Source organism: Bremia lactucae, linkage group LG14, assembly GCF_004359215.1.
Source record: "Bremia lactucae strain SF5 linkage group LG14, whole genome shotgun sequence".
NCBI classification, from domain to species: Eukaryota; Oomycota; class Peronosporomycetes; order Peronosporales; family Peronosporaceae; genus Bremia; species Bremia lactucae.
The window spans coordinates 1,127,853-1,151,159 of NC_090623.1; the positions used below are offsets into that span (position 1 = coordinate 1,127,853).

At 47.1% G+C, this 23,307-nt stretch overlaps 11 protein-coding genes across 11 annotated transcripts; 6 read left to right on the top strand and 5 right to left on the bottom strand.

Annotated features, from left to right (window-relative positions):
- Positions 1-2,859: 2,859 nt before the first annotated feature.
- CCR75_000854 (uncharacterized protein) lies at positions 2,860-3,861 on the bottom strand. The gene is made up of 2 exons (XM_067958960.1): positions 3,666-3,861; positions 2,860-3,598 (listed from the first exon to the last, which is right to left on the bottom strand). Exons 1-2 carry the CDS (start codon positions 3,788-3,790, stop codon positions 3,400-3,402), a joined length of 324 nt encoding a protein of 107 aa, XP_067819557.1. The 5' UTR covers positions 3,791-3,861; the 3' UTR covers positions 2,860-3,399.
- Positions 3,862-4,039: 178 nt separating this feature from the next.
- CCR75_000855 (uncharacterized protein) lies at positions 4,040-5,350 on the bottom strand (the record flags this gene model as incomplete). Its single annotated transcript, XM_067958961.1, has 1 exon — positions 4,040-5,350. The coding sequence occupies one exon, from the start codon at positions 5,348-5,350 to the stop codon at positions 4,040-4,042; it is 1,311 nt and encodes a 436-aa protein (XP_067819558.1).
- A 1,175-nt stretch (positions 5,351-6,525) lies between these two features.
- On the bottom strand, positions 6,526-6,975 carry CCR75_000856 (uncharacterized protein; the record flags this gene model as incomplete). Its single annotated transcript, XM_067958962.1, has 2 exons — positions 6,632-6,975; positions 6,526-6,558 (listed from the first exon to the last, which is right to left on the bottom strand). Exons 1-2 carry the CDS (start codon positions 6,773-6,775, stop codon positions 6,526-6,528), a joined length of 177 nt encoding a protein of 58 aa, XP_067819559.1. The 5' UTR covers positions 6,776-6,975.
- Positions 6,976-7,081: 106 nt separating this feature from the next.
- CCR75_000857 (uncharacterized protein) lies at positions 7,082-8,050 on the top strand (the record flags this gene model as incomplete). The annotated part of the gene is made up of 3 exons (XM_067958963.1): positions 7,082-7,189; positions 7,272-7,733; positions 7,811-8,050. The coding sequence occupies 3 exons, from the start codon at positions 7,082-7,084 to the stop codon at positions 8,048-8,050; spliced, it is 810 nt and encodes a 269-aa protein (XP_067819560.1).
- A 1,040-nt stretch (positions 8,051-9,090) lies between these two features.
- Positions 9,091-10,618, top strand: CCR75_000858 (uncharacterized protein; the record flags this gene model as incomplete). The annotated part of the gene is made up of 3 exons (XM_067958964.1): positions 9,091-9,349; positions 9,485-9,612; positions 9,779-10,618. The coding sequence occupies 3 exons, from the start codon at positions 9,091-9,093 to the stop codon at positions 10,553-10,555; spliced, it is 1,164 nt and encodes a 387-aa protein (XP_067819551.1). The 3' UTR covers positions 10,556-10,618.
- Positions 10,619-11,620: 1,002 nt separating this feature from the next.
- On the bottom strand, positions 11,621-11,860 carry CCR75_000859 (uncharacterized protein; the record flags this gene model as incomplete). Its single annotated transcript, XM_067958965.1, has 1 exon — positions 11,621-11,860. The coding sequence occupies one exon, from the start codon at positions 11,858-11,860 to the stop codon at positions 11,621-11,623; it is 240 nt and encodes a 79-aa protein (XP_067819552.1).
- Positions 11,861-11,936: 76 nt separating this feature from the next.
- Positions 11,937-14,879, top strand: CCR75_000860 (uncharacterized protein; the record flags this gene model as incomplete). The annotated part of the gene is made up of 3 exons (XM_067958966.1): positions 11,937-13,578; positions 13,680-14,412; positions 14,828-14,879. 3 exons carry the CDS (start codon positions 11,937-11,939, stop codon positions 14,877-14,879), a joined length of 2,427 nt encoding a protein of 808 aa, XP_067819486.1.
- A 304-nt stretch (positions 14,880-15,183) lies between these two features.
- CCR75_000861 (uncharacterized protein) lies at positions 15,184-15,402 on the top strand (the record flags this gene model as incomplete). Its single annotated transcript, XM_067958967.1, has 1 exon — positions 15,184-15,402. The coding sequence occupies one exon, from the start codon at positions 15,184-15,186 to the stop codon at positions 15,400-15,402; it is 219 nt and encodes a 72-aa protein (XP_067819485.1).
- Positions 15,403-15,807: 405 nt separating this feature from the next.
- On the top strand, positions 15,808-19,293 carry CCR75_000862 (uncharacterized protein; the record flags this gene model as incomplete). The annotated part of the gene is made up of 1 exon (XM_067958968.1): positions 15,808-19,293. The coding sequence occupies one exon, from the start codon at positions 15,808-15,810 to the stop codon at positions 19,291-19,293; it is 3,486 nt and encodes a 1,161-aa protein (XP_067819488.1).
- A 1,007-nt stretch (positions 19,294-20,300) lies between these two features.
- Positions 20,301-21,320, top strand: CCR75_000863 (uncharacterized protein; the record flags this gene model as incomplete). The annotated part of the gene is made up of 1 exon (XM_067958969.1): positions 20,301-21,320. One exon carries the CDS (start codon positions 20,301-20,303, stop codon positions 21,318-21,320), a length of 1,020 nt encoding a protein of 339 aa, XP_067819487.1.
- Positions 21,321-21,425: 105 nt separating this feature from the next.
- On the bottom strand, positions 21,426-23,159 carry CCR75_000864 (uncharacterized protein; the record flags this gene model as incomplete). The annotated part of the gene is made up of 1 exon (XM_067958970.1): positions 21,426-23,159. One exon carries the CDS (start codon positions 23,157-23,159, stop codon positions 21,426-21,428), a length of 1,734 nt encoding a protein of 577 aa, XP_067819490.1.
- Between the last annotated feature and the right edge of the window lie 148 nt (positions 23,160-23,307).

Genomic DNA, 23,307 nt, shown 5'->3' on the forward strand with positions numbered 1-23,307 from the left:
ACACAGGTCAACAGGCTCACCTTCTGATCAATGGTCACATCCAGCCAGCAATCTGTCCGACACGCGGTGTCAAACAAGGTGACCCGCTCTCAGCATTGCTCTTTCTAATGGTCATCGAACCATTGGGTAATCTGTTACGTCAACACGAAGAACATGGCATCTGTCTGACAGAGGATCACACAGTTCCCGGGTTGTTCTTCGCTGATGACTCGACGTTGCTCTCTAGCTCGATACAAGGTATCCAAGCGCAACTCGAACTTGTCCAGGTGTATTGCGATGGCTCTGGTGCCAAGCTCAACTTGAGCAAGTGTACTTTGATGCTACTGCATCGGATACGTGAAGCCCCAGTTATCCCTGGCATCAAGGTACTGCAGAGAGGCGGGAATGTCAAGTTTCTCGGTCTCCTCTTCGGTTAAGACACAACGGACGATGCCATCATCGAGTTCCTGGATCGACGCTTCTATGAAGGTTTCCTGCTCTGGTTCCGTCGAGCACGAACCTTGAGAGGTCGTCTACTCATCGCGCTCACCTTGGTTCTTTCTCGGCTCTGGCACTACACGGTACATGTCCCAGTTCCTGACCGCATTGTCAAGAAGTGGCAGTCGACACTCAACCGATTCGTGCTCAGTCGTCGCTACGAACGCAACGCCAAGCATATCCAGTTGATCGCCAAGGAGTTCCTGTATCAACCACGCTCGGAGGGTGGATTGCACATCCCCAGCATCGAAGCTTCACTCAAGCGTCAGAAGCTCCAACAGTTGCTCCAGTTTGTCGCTGCCTCAACCTCGACGACACGCAACTGGACCACTGCAGGATTAACACTCCTATTGCTTGCTCTCCCAGGTTGGGGCCCATGGCAGCCACTCGACTTCCTGACGATCAGTCCGCTGCGACATGGTGCACTACTCAAGCGGTGTGTCTTGTCCCAATGGTGGTGAGTGGTGTGGTGTCTGTGGTACTCACTCAAGTGGGAAGTCACATGGCGTGATCTCAATCCTCCAGCTCGTCTCACATACCTGCTCAGACAACCGATCTGGTTCCATGGTGCGTCCGAGTTCCAGTATGTCAAGGCAACTCGAATTGACACTTCAGAAGTCCAGCGTCGTAGCTTCTGTATGGTTGCAGAGCCCCAGCGCAGTTATCGTCAACACGTCGCCAACGCTTTCCAGATAAGAAGTCTCTCTGACTTCCTATGTCCGGATGGTTCATGGCCAAACGTCGACGCTTTTGCTCGCTATCATATCGACTACCAGTACACTGCTGTACCAGCTTACCAGCAATACAAGTGGCTCCGCGCACTCCATGTTGAAGCCACACAAGTCTTCCAGCGACTGATCGGACTGTGCGAAACCAACTCAGTAGTCCCCATTACAAACAACACGGAGATCTCTCGAGCTCCTTACGTTGGAGTGAAGGTTGGGGAACGAACACATATTGTTCCCTCGATTCCCCGATCCCAGCTGCTCGCTATCGTGTGGCAACCACCAACACCGAAGAAACCTCACCCCATCCAACTACACCACGTTCGAGCCACAGCAGATGACATCAAGAGGTTTGTGCGACTGTGCAAACATCTGAGAAAGATACTGCTACCGGTGTATGAAGATCTCCAGTATCGACTGGCAATGCGTCTGTTGCCAGTACGATCTCGCTTCTCTTTCCTGCGAGACGCTCACCCGCAGATCATATATTGCATCCGTGATGGGTGTTCTGCAGTGGAGACAGAACAACATCTGTTCTTCGAGTGCGTATTGCCCTCTGAACTATGGCCAGTGATGTTTCGTGACTGGTCTTCGTTCTTCACCTACGCCCCAAAGTGGATCGACATTGTACTTGGACGTCGACCCACACCAACTGACGAGTGGAAAGAACACATCGGCATGTTGGGAGACCTATGGCAGATCATGCGTGCGATCGTCCTTCACTTTGTGTGGACCGTGCGCAACGACTGTCTGTTCCGACAGCGCGCACCAACACCGTTGCTACCAGCACTCCGTGTCATCTATACGACGTTCAGCGCTCATGTACGAGCTTCCATGCGTCGTTCTCAATCTGAAGAAGACCAAGCCTCAATCAAGTGTGTATTGAAACAACTGCGGTGTTCTCGCTCACTTGTTGGTTTTATGCAAGTCAACCCACATTTATTCGCTGCGTGGTTCCTCAAGCAACAAATGCAAGGTTGGTTGCATCGGAAGATACAAGAGGATCGGTCGTAGATTCTCCATTATCCCTCATCGAACAACGTTAGGAATCTGTATTATAGCAGATACACTGTATAATACTCTAGCTCAATGTATACTAGCAGGCTCACAGTCATATTCTAGGTAGATTGAGAAGTCATTCCGTCTAATTCTAGTAATATAGACACTTAAACTCAGCATAATTCTTGCTATATTTATGCAAGTAATTAGCGAGCCCTAGGAATTGGCGCAAATTCTTCACATGCCGTGAGATGGCCATTCCTTTATCGATTTTACCTTGTCTCGGTCTGCTCGTACACCACTACTCTCTAACCTTGAATAGTTAAAGAAAAAAGGTCTGCTCGTACACCATGTGTACCTACGATGCAGCCTAGCACATGTATCTCGGGGACCCCTGTGACGCACTGTTGCAAGTTGACGTACAATTGGGCGTTCTTCAAAGTCTACAACACAGCGTTTAAATGACGCTTGTGCGACTCTATTGCACTCAGCCCGTCCTCGGCCCTATTATGCACGAATACATCGCCAAAGTAATGGGTCAGTCCCACCTAATGATAAATTATTTGTCGAACAATTTTTCCACTTTTGATGACAATTCACCCATTCGCCAATAATGATATTTAAAGGACTAAAGTGCTTGGGGATACTAAGGCGCTGCAGTCAGCACGTTAAGCTTATGATGTAAGATCCGAAATCAGCAAGCGTGTCTGCTTGTTTTGTGCGGATGTGTTGGACCAAGGTTAAGGAGCTATACGTGGACAGGCCGAATTATCTGACATTGGTGTTTATAAATCTGGGTAGCAAGGAAAAAAAAGGCACGACTTCGTTGTAATCCACCACGAGAACACCAAACGTGTCGATTGTGTCCATTCGTACCACCACGTCTCATTTGATGCATCGACACAACTCATAGAGCTTGGCGACATCTACCCCAGCAGGAACTTAACACAGAAGCAACAAATATCCGAGACATTTGGTGCAAAAAGGGCAAATGGCTATCACGCATCGACTTTATTGGAGAAAAACAAACCTACTTTATTAGGCCGTTAAGTTAAATTGGCACTTTAACGTTGTCTTGGTATGCTATCAAATGCAGTCATTCCAAAAGGCTTTTAAGTGGCACAACCACAAGTCGAAAAGTTGCAGCTGCCATTCCCATCACCTTTTGCAAAAAGATGCGCGCAGGAACGGCTTCTACCTACGTGCGCTTTGGTGCAAAACGACGCGGGGGCGGGGCACGGCTCTTCCGGGCCTCAATCGAGCGACCACGTACAATACGCTGGTGGATAGCCGCTTCCACGCAGTAGTAATTCTTAATGTAGATCTTGGGCAACGCATACGACTCGTACACGGACGCTTCCTTTAAATCACGGATAGCTGATTGGTCTACAATGTTACTGCAAAACGTAAAAATCGAATCGTTGGCATTCAAACACAATGGCGAATTTAAAAGTGGGCACATACCGCACAACGAAGCGCTTGATAGCCTTGTCCTTTGGAATGAGCTTGGCCGTTGAGACGCAGTGGACACGCTTTACGTGGCCACGGCCCTTTTTGTTCCGTCCATGGTTGCGTCGCTTTACAGTCATGATTCCTCGGTTCTTTTCTCCAAATTGCCTCGACTATATATGGGTTTAGGAATGATCACCGCCACCAGCTTCAGTTAAAATGTGATTGGGTGGTAATCCTTTGTTTTGAGCGAATCAGAATGTTTACTGCAGCACGTCATTTTGTTCAATCATGGTAAGTATACGCAAGATAGGGTTCTGTTGAAACGTCGAAATTGCGTTAATAATGGGACATTTAAAGGCTTACGCTTGTATTATTGCAATTACGAGCTACATCTTTTGTGTATACTGACGCAACTTGCGGCGTTCGCTGCCGACTTTTTTCGAACTCGCGCGCAAACGTTTCGACCGTGTCAGTTTGCTGATCATACGAGCAATCCAGTCGAAAAATCTAGCGAGTATACCTTTTCGAGGCTGCAAAGGTGGTGGTACGTGATTCCCTTTCAAAGGTGGTGGTACGTGATTCTCTTTCAAAGGTGGTGGTACGAGATTCTCTTTCGAAGAAGGTTGTACGTGATTCCCTTTTGATAACGGTGGTACGTGATCTCCTTTTAAAGGTGGTGTATTCGGGTGAGGTTGTGCGGCTAACGGGTCCAAGAAGGGATTAAGCTGATTTGGAAACTCTTTCGAAAACTTTGCTCCGACTTGGCCCAAGAATTTTCGATTGAAATCATTCAAAGGTTCGTTCAGCAACTCGTTTGCGGCTTCATATATACATTGGTCAGGCAATGCTTCGATAACTTCATTCAATTTCTTTCGCCAACTTCCCTGAGCAAACCCGAGCAGCATGCGAATTTGCGACACACTAATGGACTCGGCATTTTTGAGTCCGAGCACTTCGACCATCTCTTTTACCGGCGCAATAGCTGCTGCATAGAGTGGTTTCACCACTTCTGTTTGCTTGTTCTTGTAATGAATACGAATCCACTCAGGTGCATTTATATTAAAGCGTTCCGACAGTGTGGCTATCAACTTTAGATGATCGTGTTTGTTATCAGGGTTTAAGTATTTCAGCACGGTATTCATGGGAAATTGATCGATGAAAATCATTGCACTGAGCATAACATCCTCATGTAATCTAGTTTGTGACAATAATATGGGATCAATCTCGAAGAGCTGAACAATAGAGGCCACCGACCTCTCGTTGGAGCGCCAATATTTCAACAAGCCACTTTGAATAGTTTCGTAGATCGGTGCAAACAACAGTTGCGATACTTGTTTGTCTGTGAATCTTGCTAGCTCAGCTTCTCCGATCACTTTTATCAATTCCGTGGCTACTGCTTCCTCTGATTTGGTCCGATAGTGTATCAATTGCCCCAACTTTTTAAATTTTTTAGTCAAGGCGAAGTTCCAAGTTATGGTTTTCTTTTGGTGCGTTTGAAATTTCCGAAGGAGTTTCGTTTCTTCAGGGCGCCAGAAGCCCCAAAACCCGCGCTCTTGATCTTCGGCCTCGTTATTGATTAACGTCACATTATTGACCTTCAGTCTACTCGTAGTAACCTTCCTCGTTCTGTGAGGAGGCGCTACTTGAGGCACGTTCGAAGTGGTCGTCGTTCGAGCCGCTGCTGCTGCGAGCTGCATCGCTATAAAGAGCACCACCGTTAGGAAGCAGGGAACCATTGGATTGCGGTTGACGGCTTTTATGGTGAGAAAAGGGGGTCAGACCAGGGAGAACGTGGCGTCTGTCCATGTCCAGGGCATCCACATCGCAAGATTTAGCGGTCCAATCGGAGCGCTTCGAACAGTATCCACGCCATCACAATATTGGGAAATTCTATTTTCGTGTATTGTATTCTTGTCAAGGAAAGTAATCTTGTATCTTGCGTACCTTACCGACCATAGACTATGGTGCCGTGTCTCCTAAGCGCGGTAGTATTTCTTTCTGGCTGTACAGACAAAATTGCCTTTAAACCGCAAATTATCATTGTACCAACTTTTGTTGGTGGAGGCATTGCCAATTAGCGAGAAAAGGATGTATGAGCGTCATGCCTTTACAAAATGTCAGATAGTAAGTACGAAAACTGCGTATGCTTGGCAACAATAAGATCAATTGAAATTGGTTCACCTATTATAGCGGTACCGGCCCCATTTCGAGGAACTTGAGACTGTTGTCGATAAAGTTGTTTCTGCTGAAGATGGTCTGTCGACGAGACGCTAAAACGTCCGTGGTATGATGATACTCTTAACTCCAAGAAAATTGCCGCAACGTTTTGCGTCTGAAAGAAGTTCCCCAGATTGGCGGAATTGTTGAAACGATTCTTTCGTGCAAGCATGTAAGCGCTACTCGTTCACATTGAAGACCAGTGTTATGGGATTGAATTGCGGCGTCATGATGAATCAATTTTAGACGCTAGCAGATTGAATCGCTGTCGACAAAGCGTGTCTAACGCAGGCAGCCATGAAAAAGAAGCATGCGTGTAAGGACATTTTCAGACATCTAGGTGCCATTTCATCGGCCAAAATTGTTTAATATGGGAAGCCATGAAGCCATCGCGGCCAAGCACAAGCTGTGCCATTAGCGCCGTGATTTAGCGTAGTACACTCAGTATGTCTATCTTACAAGTATTAAATTATATCTAGTCAGGTCCTTTTAAAACTCAAGCTAAATAATACCAGAAGCTATCTTTGTTTCATAACTTCTCCAATATATTTTTTATTGTTTTGCGAAATCTAAGCAAGCTAGGTCAGTGACGCAATACGCAATACTTAAAAGCCACAACCGCAGCGGCAGGCAAGTCGGCGTGCAATTGAATCCGTTACTTCAAGTGCTTCATGATCTGTGGGACGGACTGTAAATGACAAAATATGTTAGTACCAAAAACTGAAAAAAAGTCGGTATAGGAAAACTGTAATACAGCATACGCATTTATCGATGCAATGCAGGAAATCAAAATACTGGCCATCGCAGCCGCCGACTCCCTTGGCCTTTACACGGTCAATGCACGCCCGGTAGGCGTTAAAAGGATGTTTGCACTTTGGCTCGCATTCCTTCCGGATCGCAGGCATCACATCCACAGGCGCTTCGTCAGACTGTAGATTCAGGTAACGAAAATGGCAGCTTAGACAGAGCGCGGGAATACAAGAATCGATAATAACCGCACCATTTTTCGTTTTGCTTCTGCCGTCCAAAGGTAAACAAATGGGGAGGAATAAATGCGTTTCCAACCAAAAAAACAACAACTACTGGATTCATTTTTAATTAATGCTTTTGAATCCTAAAATTTGCGTTATTTTATGAGTCCGAAATCCAACTTTTAGGGGAAGCGCAGCCGTACGTTCGTGTAACAGCCAAAAGCTCTTCCGTCGGTAGCCATGCTCTCTCGCACAGTGCGCTGTCTCAACGCCACACGATTCCGCCCGCAATCTGTCACAGCTGTGGGTTTCCACTCGTCCAATGCTGTAAAAAGCAGCTTTGTGCAGGTACGATAGCCCGAGAAAAGGACGTTCGAGCGCTCGTCTTTTCATACTGAATCAAATCTCTTCGTCTTGCGTCCAAACTTAGCACCGTGACACAGACGATAACAATGCCGACACGTCGTTTGATTTTACGCCTGAAAACTACGAGCGTGTGCACGCGATTTTGGATCGCTACCCGGAGAACTACAAGGCATCGGCCATTATCCCGCTGCTGGACCTGGCGCAGCGCCAACACGGTGGCTGGCTCCCTCTTGCTGCCATGAACAAAGTGGCACGAATTGTTGAAGCCAAGCCAATTCAAGTATATGAGGTTGCTACGTTCTATACGATGTTTAATCGTGAAAAGGTGGGCAAGTATTTCATCCAGCTCTGTGGAACGACACCTTGCATGATTTGCGGCTCGGAGGAGATAAAGAAGACCATTGAAAATCACCTCGGGATTAAGGAGGGCGAAACGACTACGGATGGAAAATTCACGCTGCAAGAGGTCGAGTGCCTTGGTGCTTGTGCCAATGCCCCAATGGTGCAAATAAATGACGATTTTTATGTAAGAAAAAGTCGGCCAGAACTTTGGTGTTTAATCAAAAATATTAATTTTTTTTTTATGCAATTTATGTATTGCAGGAAAATTTGACCCCCGAGACGACCCGGGAGCTCCTGGAAGCTTGTCGAGCAGATAAGCCGCCTCCCATGAGCAAGTGGGGCAGTCTGCCAATGAATGGTCAGCTGTCGTGTGAAGGCCCTCTGGGCAAAACGGCGCTGTTGTGGGACAAGCCACCTGGACCGGGGTTTCGAATGCGCCCGGACGACGAGCTGAAGCCGAAGGTGAACCCTAAGGACATTAAGGACGCCATGTTGTACTAAGCTACTTTTAATACACCAATAAAGTCGATACAAAGAATGTGGCTACTGCAATTGAGGCATCAAAACTCTTTAGTTACTAAAATTAAAAATTTAAGTTTTTAGCTGGACGGTCAAAAAGTTTTTACTGTTGATTCAAATTTGCTAATTTCAAAGTAATTTAATTATAATACTCAAACATCTTAAATAAAAACTAAAAAAACAATTTAAAATAAAACAATTATATAAGATGTGAAGAAGTTATACAAAAGTATTTCTCTAAAGTTTTGATGTTTTTTTCCTAATAGATAATAGATGTTATTTTTATCAAAAACTTTTTCTTATTCTATAGAAATAAGAATATTACCATTTTCTTAATTAAGAAAATGTTTCTTTATATAATTCATGTTTATTTATAATTTTGGTCTTTTTTAAGAAAAATATACATAGTCAATAAAAGCTAAAGAGCTTACATTCGAGGGAAATTCAGTTCTGTCAGTAGCTGCTAGCAATGGTCACTTCGACTGTGTTTAGGCTTCTTAAACTCTTTATGCCTTTTCAATATATTGAAGACATGATAGACATCGAAAATGCTAGCGGTTCAATCCGTAATTATTCAATTAAGAAAGGGATATTTGGGGTTATTGCATACCGGTAAGGTACGTGGAAAGGTACGAGTGCATGAACCACAAGTAGGCACCGAGAAGCACCATTCGCTGTAGTATTGGTGGCAATATCACAAGCAGTTGCACAACGACGCCCCAGGACCACATTAGCAGGTACGGGAACGTCAGCCATTGCCATACTGGCCACATTCCAACAGCCAAACTGCCACATTTGAAACAATAAGCCTTTCGTCTTCCAAACCTACAGTTTCAGTCCATTATGGCTAGTTTTACACTCACCAGAAGCCTGATGCTAACATCGAAGCTAGCATTCCGTGGGTTGCCGTCCGAGCACTCTCATATCGTACATGTTCTCCCAGAATCATGCTACGATATACCTCTATATAGCACGCAAACATACCCAAAAGCGTCCCGAAAAGAATCCCCAAATGCACAAAAATGCGATTGGCAGCAGGTGTATGCAATATGTCGGAGACAAAATTCGCTTCGTACAATCCCAAAGCGGCTACAACCAGGAGTGCAAAGGACCAGACCTTGTCGAATACAAAGCGCACCCAGCTTTTCATCTGCGGGCGCTGGGGCGTCGTCACTTCGGGCACCATTGGGTCTGTCTCCGTCTTCTCCATCTCATCATCGATACTCTCAGGATGTTGCCACCGCGGTCGCCGCTCCTTGATCTCTCGCATGTGCATCATGGGTAATTCTTGATTTTGGTGCGCGAACAATATTATTGAATGTATTGCATTACAATTCTTAAGCTTCACAAGTATTTCCACGTATACTCGATTGATTTTAAAATAATACTGTTGTGTTTTGTTACATTTTCGTACAGAGAAAACGATCGATTTAATCAGGGCCCAAATGCACGATAATCTGTACAAAGTAATATTTGAGGTCTTTAAACCAATCACATTACGATCTGAAACCAGCCACACAAAGTCGTTTCTAGCAAAGATGCATGTACGTGTCTGTCGCCTCCGCAAGTCCTTACATCTCTTTGGACCGCCACATCTTGTCTCACCCCTCCGCTTTTCCTTACAAGTACGTTTTGCCTAATTTACGCCTTTTACCCATTCTGTACAAGTGGCCACATTCTTACAAACATCGTCCATCTATTGCTCTGCAGCATTTGTCGTCGTCCTCCAATGCAAAACCATCGATTCTCGATGGTCCCGACGGCGTCAACCAACTTGCACGTCGTATCGTGGAACGGTTTACCACACAGATGGAGCGCTATCGTAAACACAGCGTCTTTTTGCCGTCCAATTGGTGGCTGAAAGACTTTATTCTCTTCACCAAGCTACAGGTGCCCACACACACCGAAATTGACGCCGTGGACTTCCTCCACGGAGCCCAATTTGCATGCGATTTGGTAATTCAGACCATGTACTCAAAGGAGTTTTTAAATTATGCAACGGGAGCTATTTCCGAGTCGGCTGCGGCTGAGAAAATGAAATTAGGAATGTCAGCAAATTGTTTCGACGCGTTTGTGTTTGCCATGAAACAGACACATAAAAGTGGCAATCAATTTACGCTACGGCAATTAGACATTAATGGCATTCATTTGTTTGACGTCGAGTGGCAACGAATGTCGCTGGCCGAGTACAAACAGGAGCAGGCACAAGAAGCCACGAATCGCGCAAAGATCGCGGCAATGGAGAAAGACGGAATCGTGGAAGAAAACGAAAAGGAGAGGATTGCTGATATTCACGTCGAAGATCACGCTGTTTTGATCGAGCGTCTGCAGCTGGATGTGGTATTTAATGCCGTCGAGCACTTGACAATCGAGACTTTGGAAGCGCCGGACCGAGTGACTGCCAAGAAATCCTCTGCTATCTGGCGCTTTGAGTCTTTGGTGACACAGCCCGAGGATTTGGATTGGCGCATTGTTAGCGTCAGTTAATCGACTGTGCTGAGTAATTTCTACATGTGGATCTTTATAAAAAAAAATCGTTAAATGTTTACATTCTGCCTTGGTTTATTTTATGAATTTTAGAAATATAGGATTAACAGAGTGCGTGGGGAGGACGAGGTGTTGACTTGAATCGAATGCATAAGGTATAAGGTTGAGTCTCCACGTACTGAACTCCTGTGGAATCAGTGTAGGCAAGAAGATCGCCACGACGGAGCTTATCGGGCATGGTCTGGCACAATTCTTAATGTCAAGAAATAAAATTAAGGAATACAGGTTGTACCTTGCTAAGATAGTTTTACTCGTTGGCAAAAAGTAAAAAAAAATGTTATGGACTTTGTACGCACCCCATCCGTTGTTGTGATTGTGGCAAATCACAACAAATGATGGTGTGCGTAAATAGTTAGTGGCGTGACTTAAAACAGCTCGGTGAGGTTTATTTTTAAGACGCGTAACGAAGCGAAGGCAGTTAGTGTGGTCGTCGTACACAGCGAGTCCGGTTGTACGACGACCATCGGTATGTAAAGGGGCGGACGTGTCCCAACAAAAAAGTGGCATGCACTTTGCTTCCATCTCTTGCGTCGGGAGCCGCTCGAGAGCAGATTGCAGCCGCTCCCACCCACGCACTTGCCAAAGCCGACTAGCAACCAACTTCTCGAAATTTCTAACAGTGTTTCTATGCGGATATTGAAATACGACAGCGTGTAGAAAGAGGCCCACGGTCTTTTTGCAAACAGAGCCATTGCGGGGGCTTTAGCCACCCAGCAAATAGCCCAATCGTCTATCAACGCCATGGCAGCAGCAAGGGCACGTGTAATTTAATAACAGTCTAGTAACATAAACTACAAGCTCGCAGCCGCAGCGTGGATGGGGGAGGTCTCGAAAGTTTTTACTGCGTGGCATCTGCTCGCATATTTTTTTTGCTTACCCGACTTTGGTCGGGCATCGTCGCTTTTTGTCGCGGCGCCCTGTCGCTTTCTCAAAAATAGCCCTCACTCAGTTCTACAGGTTTCGGCGGCCCATATCGCCCTGCCTCAAGACGCTTCTCTCCTCCCTTTATTTATGTGCCACATACAACGGAACGGTCAGACTTGGCAACAGAACGTAAGCAATGTCTCCAACGAATTCGATCGTGTTCGTTGCCAAATCTCGGGTGGAGCTTTTATCGAGTTTAAGAGGTACCGAGCCAGCTGCGTGGCACCAGTTGCCGACAAAAGGAAATTTGCGGTTTGTGCAACAACCACCCGCGCCAGTGTCCGTGAGTGACCGATCCATCGAGACACTCTCTTGGCCCATGACGAAAGAGTGGCAACTAATTCAATCTTGTCTTTGTTGTAGCCATTTGCACAAATTGTGAAAAGGGTACGAAATAATGAGCACAAGTGTTGCTCGAGACGAGGAGCCGACCTCCGTTCGTAGCACGACGACGGCCTCGACGTTGTCGCCATCTACGGCCGCAGTCGCGAGTCCGCCGCTTCCCACGAACCACATTAGCCCCAGTAAGCCATCTCTTGACACCTCCAGCGCCACTCGCGTCTCAGGTGGCAACGACAACGGCATGAGTCGTGGCAACAGCGACAGAAGCAGTCCCATGCCGCTTGTCGGGTTGCGGGCAATTCCAAGTGGCTCCATGTCGTTGAGTCAAGCCACGACGACAACCACGACGACCTCGACGCGAGCGCCGTCTCTCGCTCCTCCATCGCAATCCGGCGGTACCCACGTAGCGACAACGTCTGCTGGACTTGCTACCAAAGCCGGTAACAATCGACGGCATTTGTACCCAAGTCAGTCCCTCTCGAGTAACTACGCAGGCACATTCTCACCAGTGCAGTTGCCGCCACCGTACCACGGGTCGGACACTGGTCGTGGCACCACGACCAGTTCGTCGTCCTACAACCATCCCCAGTTATCGCCGGGGTCGTCCCCGTCGTTGCACGACCACGCGTGGGTCGGGCCACGAGGGCTGAAGCGCCACTTGCCGCTCGTGTACGACCATATGAACAACCGTACGAACGGTAATGGCCCAAATACACACGTACTGGAGCATCGTCCATTGGTTTCAAATGCCACAAGCTCAAGTGGTACTCAATCGACGGTCCGACGAGGACCAAGTAGTCTTAGTAGCTCCCGTTCAACGCCACTGCTTGATTCCACGTACGTGAAAACGTCCAAGGAAGATCCACGCCAGTATGAACCAATCGGTGAAGCACGGTATCCTCGGGATAGCACACGATACGAAACCTGGACCTCCAAGCAACTTCGTAAAAAGTGTTCGCATTTAAAACTTCGTGGTCTCAAGAATGTCAAGAAACATGTCATGGTCGAAGCATTGTATCGTTATAATCGCAATCAACGCATGCGTGAAATGGCCGACGCCGGCACGACCGACACCATGATCCACGTGGCCCAACCACCACCACTGACACAACCACGACGGGAGGTCCGACGACCAAGTGTCGGCCCGAACACGGTCGCAACAATCCGACAAGTCGGATCCTACCCGACACGGTTTGACCCTCGCCACACCGAAGTCGTCGGGTCTCCGTATGACACGTACGCGTCACGATCGTATACAAAGTATGGCAGTCAAAGCCCATCGCCACCTTCAAGTGGCAACGATAGTGGCGGTCTGTATGCGGTAAAAGGAGTGGCATCCCATGGCTATTCCCGTGACGACGATGTCAAGAGCGACGTGCCGTATAAAGAAGTGCCCGTGACATCGGAAGATGTGATTCGATTGGTTGACGTGGTGCTATCACCCGAATTTGTTGATCGATTGGCGGCCGAGCTTTCACGGTGGCAATTTTGGGTTGATGTGCGAGAAATGTACATTGCCTTGCTGAATCGACAACATCCTACTGGATTCAATCCCACGAGTGGAAAAGGAGGCCTTGTAGCGAGTACTAGTGCTACGAATTCACGGAATTTTAAGTGGAGTAGTATGCAATTGTGGGAAATTTGGAAGGAATTGTCATTTGCATACACCAAGACATGTTTCGAGTTTACTGCTGCTGGTATGATCAAGAGTGAGCCTTTTTATTTTTTTTTGATGATTTGTGAGTGGGGATTAATTGGAACTTAAAATGTGTTTTTTTGTCTTTTTTGGGGGAATTAGGAGTGGAAGATCGGGAATATATTAATTTTTGTGATGGGAGACCAGATGTGTATTATTTGCATCAACGGTTGCATTTGCGTCCCGATTTGTTGCATTTGATCAAATCAAATGAATACATTGATGAGAAATGCACAAGTGAAGCATCTGAGTCCATTGCCCACGACCGGCAACAAAAAGCGCAGCAACAAACGGGGCCATTAATTGGGTCGAGTTCCCCCATGTTGCACACTTTAAAACGCTACAAGAGAAGTGCTCCTCTTGTTGGAACGGGGAGTACGTCTTCCGGAGCTTATGACAGTGCCCGAGCGATTGCTGCGTTTCGCCAAGATGCTGGGAATGGATCAAATGGTGCCATGGATGGCACCTGTGGCGTTGTTGCTGGTGCAAATGCACGTCGACGCGAGGCACGGGGACCATCGCCCGAAGAAAATAGTACGGAAAACTCCGAGACGACGGGGGAAGAAGGCAGTAGCAATACTGCCAATTCGAATGCGAGCAATAGTTCCCACGACGTGTCGATGCGTGCCGCATTGGCCGAGCAAAAATACTTTGGGTTGTTGTTGCAAAATTTTGAAGTGATTTTTGAGTCGTTGCATAATAAAAAAGTGTTGCTGGCAACACTTCGGAAAGATAGCAAAGCTCCTGACCAATTGATTGCGGATTTGCATGATGATATTCATGTCTTGTCGGCGTTGAAGAAAGATTTTCGAATGAAGTTGCGCAGAACGATCCAGTAACGAGTGTGGTAATTGCGGGATTGGGAGGTGTTGGAATGATTATTTATGTGTTTCAATGGAACAAGGTGATTTATTGAAATAAACGTTGTTAAAGTTGTCTATTGGTGCGAAACTTGCCGTGTTCTATGCACATTTACAAAATTGAATTTATTGTTGCAACTATGCATCGCTCATGGGTTGTGTAGCAAGCAAAAGCAAAATAAAATTGCATTAACAATCGGTAATCATATGCAATACTCACATTGTGGCTGCAACTTTTAATACTAGAAATTGCTTACGGTTGAGGCAGATTATTCGAAATGACAATTAGTGTGGGGTGCTTGCAATCCAATTATTGTAGCAACGATCAATATAATGGCCGTTTGAGCTGAGGATGGCGTATGAATATCATGATTTTTTACATGTCAACAGTTCGCTTGATAGTATTCTTTTGTTGGATCTCGCATCGGACGTGGACCATTAACATTGCAAATGTGCAAATTGACCATGCGGATGATACGAAGTGCAATATACGAGCAGAAAAGTTGTAGGAATAAGCATTTGCGCAGCAAAACCATAAATTAAAGAAAAGGTCGAGTAAATCAGGTGACTAAAACGGTCAAGAGCCCATTGAAAACCTCTGTTATAGAATAAAACACAATTTTGTTGGGTCCTTCTGATAGAATTACTTCAAATTAATTACCAAGTGGGTCGGTCGATAACAACCCACCAAGTCCATGCCAGCATTCGAGTCCCAGTAAATGTTGTAGCCATCCCGTGATCGATACATGTGTCCGTGTACGTTTTTCCGCTTACAAGCCAAGTTTGGTGCGGCGCCAGTGACGACGCTTCGCATTGTACTTGATCGTGTTGTCAGTACGCAAACGAATCCACTGAGGAATGGGACGATTCTGTTTCGCTTTCTTTGCAAGAATGCGCTTCGTACGGAAAGTCTTGTGCGACGGCTAAAAAACCACAGCATGGAAAGTCATTCAAGTCGTCAGTAAATACGCTGAAATGCGGTCTCGAAGCATCTTTTTGTCGCGGAAAGAAAGCATGCGAGCACGTCACGTCATGAGCTTGTCTGCTTGTGCGATCCTTTCCAAGAAACAGCGACTTTGACGCCAAAGAAACGACACTAGACCGCACATACAAGTACGCACCATTTTAAAAGGAATTTATTCGAACTGATGCGACTGAAGACGTCCTAAAGCTGCCAGCCAGCCAATTTGCAACCCCCCCCCCTAAGTACGAAAGTATTCGTGTATACCACACGATCTTTTACAGCTCGTATTTTAGTTTTGTGTCATTTCGTACCCAGCAATTGGTAAACTATTACGTAAACATGGGTTTTATTCACGTGGATTTTTTTCGTTTTGCCGTGTAGTCACTTTTGGCCTTTACGACACACAATGGAGGTGGATGCACCCCAGCGACCTAGCGATGAGATCGACATGGCCACCACTACCTCGGTCTTCTCCGTTGCACCGTCTTCACCGTCACAGTCTCGACACGTTCTCAATCGCTCCGCGGGCACTGCCACGGACACGGGTGCATCAACCTTCTCCGTGTCACCCTCGCCCCTGTCGTCGCCAATATCTTCCATCCTGCATCCATCAATCCACCGAGCCGCCACGCCTCCACCAACCGTCTCTACCGACACGCATTCACGTCTTCAATCCGCTCTACGCACACTCGCAAAGCCTCAGGAACCCAAAATCTCCCAAAGAGTCTCGATTGAGTACCCCCACGACAACCCCTCGGCAGCTTCTAGCAATGTAAACCCTTTCGTAACGAATGATTCGCGGTCACATCGGAATCCCTTTACAATATCCAATCGCATGAATTCATTTCATCTTCGCGACTCCATGTTGTCCAAAATGTCTTCCAATGTTGGCAATTTTCGGGACAGTTTCTTGGGCGTGCTTGGCAAAAGTCTCCCCGGAATTGACCCATTAGAAATATCCCCTCATCAAGAATTTAACCTCGCGGTGATTGATGAAACCGGTGGATTGGATGAAACGATTGGCCAAATTTTAAAACCGCCAATCAATTTTCGCAATTGGTCCAACGAAGGGTACAGTGTACTCTTTTTTGGCCTCTTTTTCGTGCTCCTATTGTTTAGTTTAACTCAAAGTACCGAAAAGTTACAGGGGTATAGTATCGACCCCGGTCTTGTATTTGGCTCACTCGTGACGCTCGTCCTGTGCACGTGTGTCTTTGTGACGTATCATGGGGTCCAGAGCTTTCAGAAACACCCAAATCCGCTCATTTACTACAAGTGTGTCATTGATATGCTCGTTGCACTTCGATTTCTTCTCGATCCAGTCTTTCTCGACCTCGGAATGTATCGACGAAATGATAGCAATTCGTGTGCGTATCTCTCAGGCATGACGCAATTTCTCTTTCTATCGAGCGATTGCTGGTACTTTGCTCAAATTGTGGATCTTTACTGGTCGTTAACCAATCCTTTCATGAGTGTCCAAGCGAATCGAAAGACATTTAAGCTACTAATTTATTCCGCAGGTACATTCACGGGATTCATTACACTAACAATTCCAACAATCCATGGACTTGCGGATGGCAACTTTTGCTGGACCCGTCAGAAAACGTCGATCAAAGTGATGGAGCGCAACTTTTTTCAACTAAATCGTGGAAGTTGGCTTCTTTTTTATAGCTGGATGCTTTTATTTTACCTCTCGGGAATAGCAGTGCTGTTCTTTGGAATCAAACGCCTTCGATCGGGGTTACGCGATACGCTTCAAAGTCGACGTGAAATGTTACGCAACGGAGCGCTTTCAATCACGAGTTACACCATTTACTGGACCATTGTCTTTTTCTGGTACGCGCTATCGTTCCAAACACGGGATACGTACGATAAGAACGGTAAATTTCCACCCAGTCACGTCTTTCGAGCCTATTCATTCACATTATCCGCTCGTGGAGCCGTGGATTACCTCGTGTGGTTTACTATCAATCGTCCAAGTCAAATTCGACCGTGTTGGCTCCAATTCACGACAGATTCGGCCGATAAGGAATTCAGTGCTCAATTAAACACAGCGTTGCAAGAAGAGCTTATTTATTTCACCATTGATGGCATGACTCGTGCGATTCAAAGTGCTGAAGACGAATTCCTTCAAGCTTCCACTCGGTCAAGGACTCAACGACTTGTCTCGAGTGACGACGAGAGAAACGATAAGTTTTCGCATCAAGACACGACGACACGAGCCACAGTAGCTAAAAGTACATCATCCTTGTTCCAAACAGTGCAACGGAATCGCATGCTTAGTACCATTACCGAAGCCATTAGTGCGGGGCTGTACCGTCCAAATAGCGTCGACGTCGATACCAAAAGAGCCACGAAAGAGGCGGAAAAGAGTTTTCAAATCCCCGACAACCACTCGAATCAGCAACAATCACACACAAGTTTGGAAACTCCATTGACAACCGCATCACCATCCAGTTTGATTCGATTCACACCATATAAACCTCACGCGTTTGCCGAATTACGTCAAGCTTTTGATATTCACGCCACAGCCTTTCGTTCATCGTTTGAAACAAGCACCAAGCCAAAAATCAGTGAAGGTGCAAGTGGTGCATTCATGTTCTTAAGTGGCGATAAGAAGTACATTGTCAAGTCGTTAGCCGAGAACGAAGCGCGGTTTCTCTGTGAAATTGCCACCACGTATGTCGCGTACTTGATTGCCCACCCACAGTCATTTATCACCAAATTTTACGGATGTTTCAAGATCACCATGTACGATCGTCGCTTTTATTTTATTGTGATGGAAAACCTCTTTGATGTCATGGAAGTAGGTGTCCAGATTCATCATCGCTTTGATATTAAAGGTTCCTGGGTCAATCGAAGTTACAAACGGCCACGACAGGGCGCGAAAGTCAAATGTCGTCACTGTTCCATGATGTTTCAATACAATCGTACGAAAAACACGCCGTGTCCAAATGTTGTGGGGTTACACGAACCCAACGTGGTGTTAAAAGACAATGACTTGCGTACACGCATGCGTATTGGACGAGAAGAAGGTGTCGTTTTGTACGAACAATTGCGCCACGACTCGTTATTTCTGTGCCAGTTAGGAAGTATGGACTATAGTCTACTGTTAGGAGTCGTGGATATTGAATTCCTCGTCGATCCCCCGTCACTAGTAGACAGTCATGGCACAACTTCGAGGAGTTCGCATACTGTGCTCGACACGCTCAGCAATGACAGCTTTGTATCGAAACCGTCTACGACCGAGTCCACCGAGTCGTCGTCTTGTGCTCCTGTCGTGGCCACAAGCACCTCCCCACGGGTCCACTCGTTTGGTTACGAATCTGCCACCGATCTCAATACATCGCGCTTCGTGTCATCGTGTCTTAACGCGCCACAACCGAAACATTCGATGCGCAAAAGCCGACGCGTCTTTGGTCCCGGGTACTATTATGTCGGCGTGATTGATATATTGCAAACCTGGACCCTGCAGAAACGAATGGAACGGTTTTGGAAGGTGACGGTTCAACAAAAGGATGGAAATGGGTTATCGGCAATGGACCCAATTCGGTACCAACGTCGATTTGAGGCAAAATTGCGAGAAATTATATCAATTCCAAAACAGTATTTTCGAACAGAGCCACGAGTGGGTATGGCGGCATCTGTGCAACGCTTGAGTCCAGTGTTGCAAGCTGCTGCGGCGTTTGAAGCCGCCATGGAAACGCGACGAGACGAAGCGCGGAATCGGAATGACTCGAGTACGTCTGGAGTGTCGTCGACTGTCGTCGACGGCGGTGATTTAGAACAGGCAGGACGGAATCCAGAACCAATTCTTTTGCCGTTTAACCAGCGCCTAATTTCAACCAATTCGATGCCGAGCCAAAGAAGTTTGACGGATTATACTGTATAATAAAATGGGGCGAAATGCAAGTGACAAATTCAAGGATAACCGAGTGTTGTGTAACGAAAAACGAAAGAGCTCTGTCGTTGCAGTTGTAATTACCGCTTTGCCTTTCATACTTTATTTTATTCGAGATCTTACTTAGCACGAAGGTTTAATATGTAAAGATATAGTTTCACGCTGATGCTACAATGAGTGACTTCACTAAAGGACCGAGAACTGCAAATCAAATAGTAAGAAAGCAGGCGGAGCTGTGGTAGGAATCCCATTTTTAAGCGCTCAATTGAGCACTGACGTACGTACAACGTCGGTAACAAGCACGTGGGAAATCCCCTCGAGCTGTGCGCACTTCTACTTGTATAAGATGCACTGAGACCGAACGCATTGTGGACCTTTTACAAACCTCTCGTGATGTAAAGTACTCATCACTCCAAATGTTGGCTCATTCGTACATACTGATATTAACAGCCCGATATTCACCGTCTCAGTCTTGTATCTGGTAACAAATGAAATTACACCAAGGAAGGACTCGTGAAAACAAATTGTGTTGATCTTCCTTCGGTTTTTTCCGAAGGAAGATCAAATGCACATAAACTCCCAATAACTTGATAACATGACCGGTCATTTCATAACGCGGGTTTTAATACTCCGAAACTCGATGTTCATGATAAGGTATGGACCGGCTATATATGGTGGCGGTTTACCTACGTGGCAAAACCTCTCGTTCAGCATTGAATAAAGAATCCGGCTTGCTTTTCATGTCTTCTAAAATGGCGTGTCGTAGAAAAGCCATTCCAGCTGCATAACGTTCTTTTTTTAACCACGGTAATAGGGTTTGTCGAAAGAGCCCGTATGTGGCGGTTCGACATGTTGTTTTCACTATGGTGCCTAAGCCGACCGGGAGAGACGCTTTTGTCCCAAAAAGCATGCAGCTTTGAATTTGTGCTCGATTTGCCATTGACGACGTACCCCCCCCCGTAAACGTGTGCAAGCGCTTATAAAAAAAGGTTAGTAATATGACAGTGGACAACCCCACGCGGTCGAACACGAACGGGCTTGTCCGTCGGAACGACAGTCTTCTACAGAACCCACCGCGTTTTCGAAACAACAGCACATCGCACGTTATCGCGAGCTTCGGTGATCCAATTATACGCCATCGAGGCAAGTCGGTGCCCGTCATGCCGGTCGGCAAGTCCCGACGCCGTCGGAAGGTTACGTTTAAGAATACATATACCCCCGACGTGGTCCCCCCGCCCAAAGTCGAGAGTTACGACGAGCTCGTATTCAACGTCGCGGGGCTGTTCCATACGCTGTCGTTCTTACACGATCCGGACGATTGGGGCGACGCGGGCACGGGCACGGGCAGTATGTCGTCCGAGGACGATTTCTACGAACCCGAGCCTCCCCTTGAGCGGTCCGTGCCACTTATGATTGCGGAATTTTTGTACCGTTCGGCAATCTTTTTGGGACACCCGCAAGGGGATACACCGTGGTTACCCGGGTTTCGGCTTGACAAGAAATTCTCTGGTAACGACGTCAAGCGTTGGCGACGATTGGCTCACTTTGATTGGGAAGCCGAAGAACGCGCTTTTTTGAAAAATCACCGAAAACCCGGACAACTTAAAGCTTTGCAGCCACGATCGGATCGCTCCGAATCGGTCGAATCGAATGGAAACACGTCCGTTATGTCGACGCTCGGTATGAGTTTTCACGTACGTCAGCTTGAGAATGAACACACCAAGGCGACGACCGACACGACGTGTCCGAGTCAAAAAACGAAATTTCGCGCGACAATGGCGGGTTGGTTCCGCAAACATCGCACTTGTCAGGAGGACAAGGAATTGGATGTCGTCACGATTTCTGAAGACGAGAGTGCCGTGACCACTTTTAAACCCGTATCGTGGCTCAATCCACCGCCACTTTCATCGTCAAAAGACTTGCAATTGCTTGTGGCAATTGTCAATTCATGCGTCTATTGTGGCCAATTTCAATTCCGACAACGGGATATTGTACGTCTTTGTAATGTCAAAATCTAATGTTTTTTTTAATATAAAACACCACTCACAAAACCGACCCCTTATAAACTCGTTTATTGTGTTGTACTTTCTTTCAGAATTGCCAAAAAAACAAAAAATCAAAAGTTAAATCCACCCATCTTCCTCTACAAGAAACTGTAAATGCACCAAATGGCAAATGTCCTCGGGCGTAAACAACACGTCGCCAAAATTGACACAAACATTCACAACGGCACATAATCGATCAAAGGCAATCCCCGAGGGTACCTCAAGCACCTCGTCCTCTTGCTCTTCCTCGGGCTCGTCTTCGACCGCGCTTTCGTGCAAACTGTGGCCATCACTATCACTATCCGTGCTATCCGTTTCAATCGAACTACTACGCGAGTTTGGGGCCTCGACGTCCTTGCCACAAACGCCCAGTGCGCGCGCAGCCGCTACAGTTGTCACGTCTTCCACGGCCCAATCGTGCTGCGCCAAGCGTCGCCACCGTCGAATCTCTTCATTCGAAAGGTGCACTACTTGGCCGTGTTTCATCCGCGTAGGCGACAGCGACAATAACGAGCGTTCAAGGAATTCATGGACTTTAATCGTTGTCCGTCGATGGTCATGCGCGGCAAAGCGACAGACGCGCACGAGGACATCGTCGTAGCTCTCAAGACCCGTATACGCTCCTGCAGTGCCGTCGTTGGCATTTAAACGCACAATCGTCGGATGTCGTCGAAATCGCGTGCGTTTCGCGTACCCCGGTGACCACAGTTCCTCGGGTTGGTCAAGAGTAACCCCGGGTACGCCATGCGACGTTGCTCGACGACGTAATTCGGCCATTTTAGCCTTGTCCGCTGCGTGTGCCAATTTACGCGCTTCCGAGCTTCGTGAGAAACTCACACGGTCTTTCTCCAAGTCCAAATCAATACCTCCACGACCGCTACGAAATCGCGCTTGGAGTGGTAATTTTCGCCACCATTTTGAAATCACATGCGTTGGCGTGTGTTCCATGGCATCGAGACTCTGAGCACGACGATCGAATCCGCGAGTAGGTCGCGAAGAAGCGTCGAATTCGTCGGAATCCGGGGATTGTAGTCGCGTTACGGACGACACCTCCAGTGACTCGAACGCGTGAATTTGCTCGCGTTGACGACGCATGGACGACGAAAACGACATGGATAATCGACGAGGTTTTCGAACGTTTGTGGAAGCAAGAGGTGACACAATGGCTCCTTGAACACTGGATTCGGAGGCGACGAGCTGCTTTCGCGATGTATCAGGCGACGGAGACGCACGTGGGTGAATCGTGTCTCGATTGACGTGGTTTGTGATTGGTTTTGGACTTCCTTGGAGCGTATTAAGGCCGTGTCGAACGCCACGATCACGAAGAGGACGCGTGTCAAGACTTGATAACGTTGTGACTTCAGCACTGACACTCCGACGCCCGAGTTGGGGAGGTGTGACATACGAAAGCACCGTCTTGTCGTCGTTAGAATTCGGACTTGCAACGGTGGCATTGGGTGTGTGACTGTGAAAGAGTGGCGACGCGTGGAAAGCGTGACTAAGTGTCTGTGAAAGCGACAAGCGGTGGACGTCGTGCGGCGCCTTTTTTCCCTTGGGCGTTGCCGCCGTAGCACCGTACGGAAGTGACATGACTACTGAAGGTGTTGGCTCGGAACTTGTGCGGTGTTTTTCTTTCCAGCTCGTGAATGTAAAACTCGAAGGGCGTGTCTTCTTTTGGCCGGACCGTGGTGCTGTTGGAGCGGACTCGTCGAGCTCGACGGCATTGAAGCGACTGGAGAAACTTTCGCTACGACGTGCGCTGGGAAAGATCTTCTTGATGCCCGAGTAGACATCCTTGACCTGCTGTGACATGGGGACCAAAGGCTTGATAAAGAGTGTGTGGCCACACTCGGGGAGGAGTTGCCACTTTTGCAATGTGAGTCTCGAAGAGAGAAGTTTTCATTTGGGTCCTTGTGTTTTTTTTTCATATGGGCTCAAACGCCTCTTTTGATCACAAAAA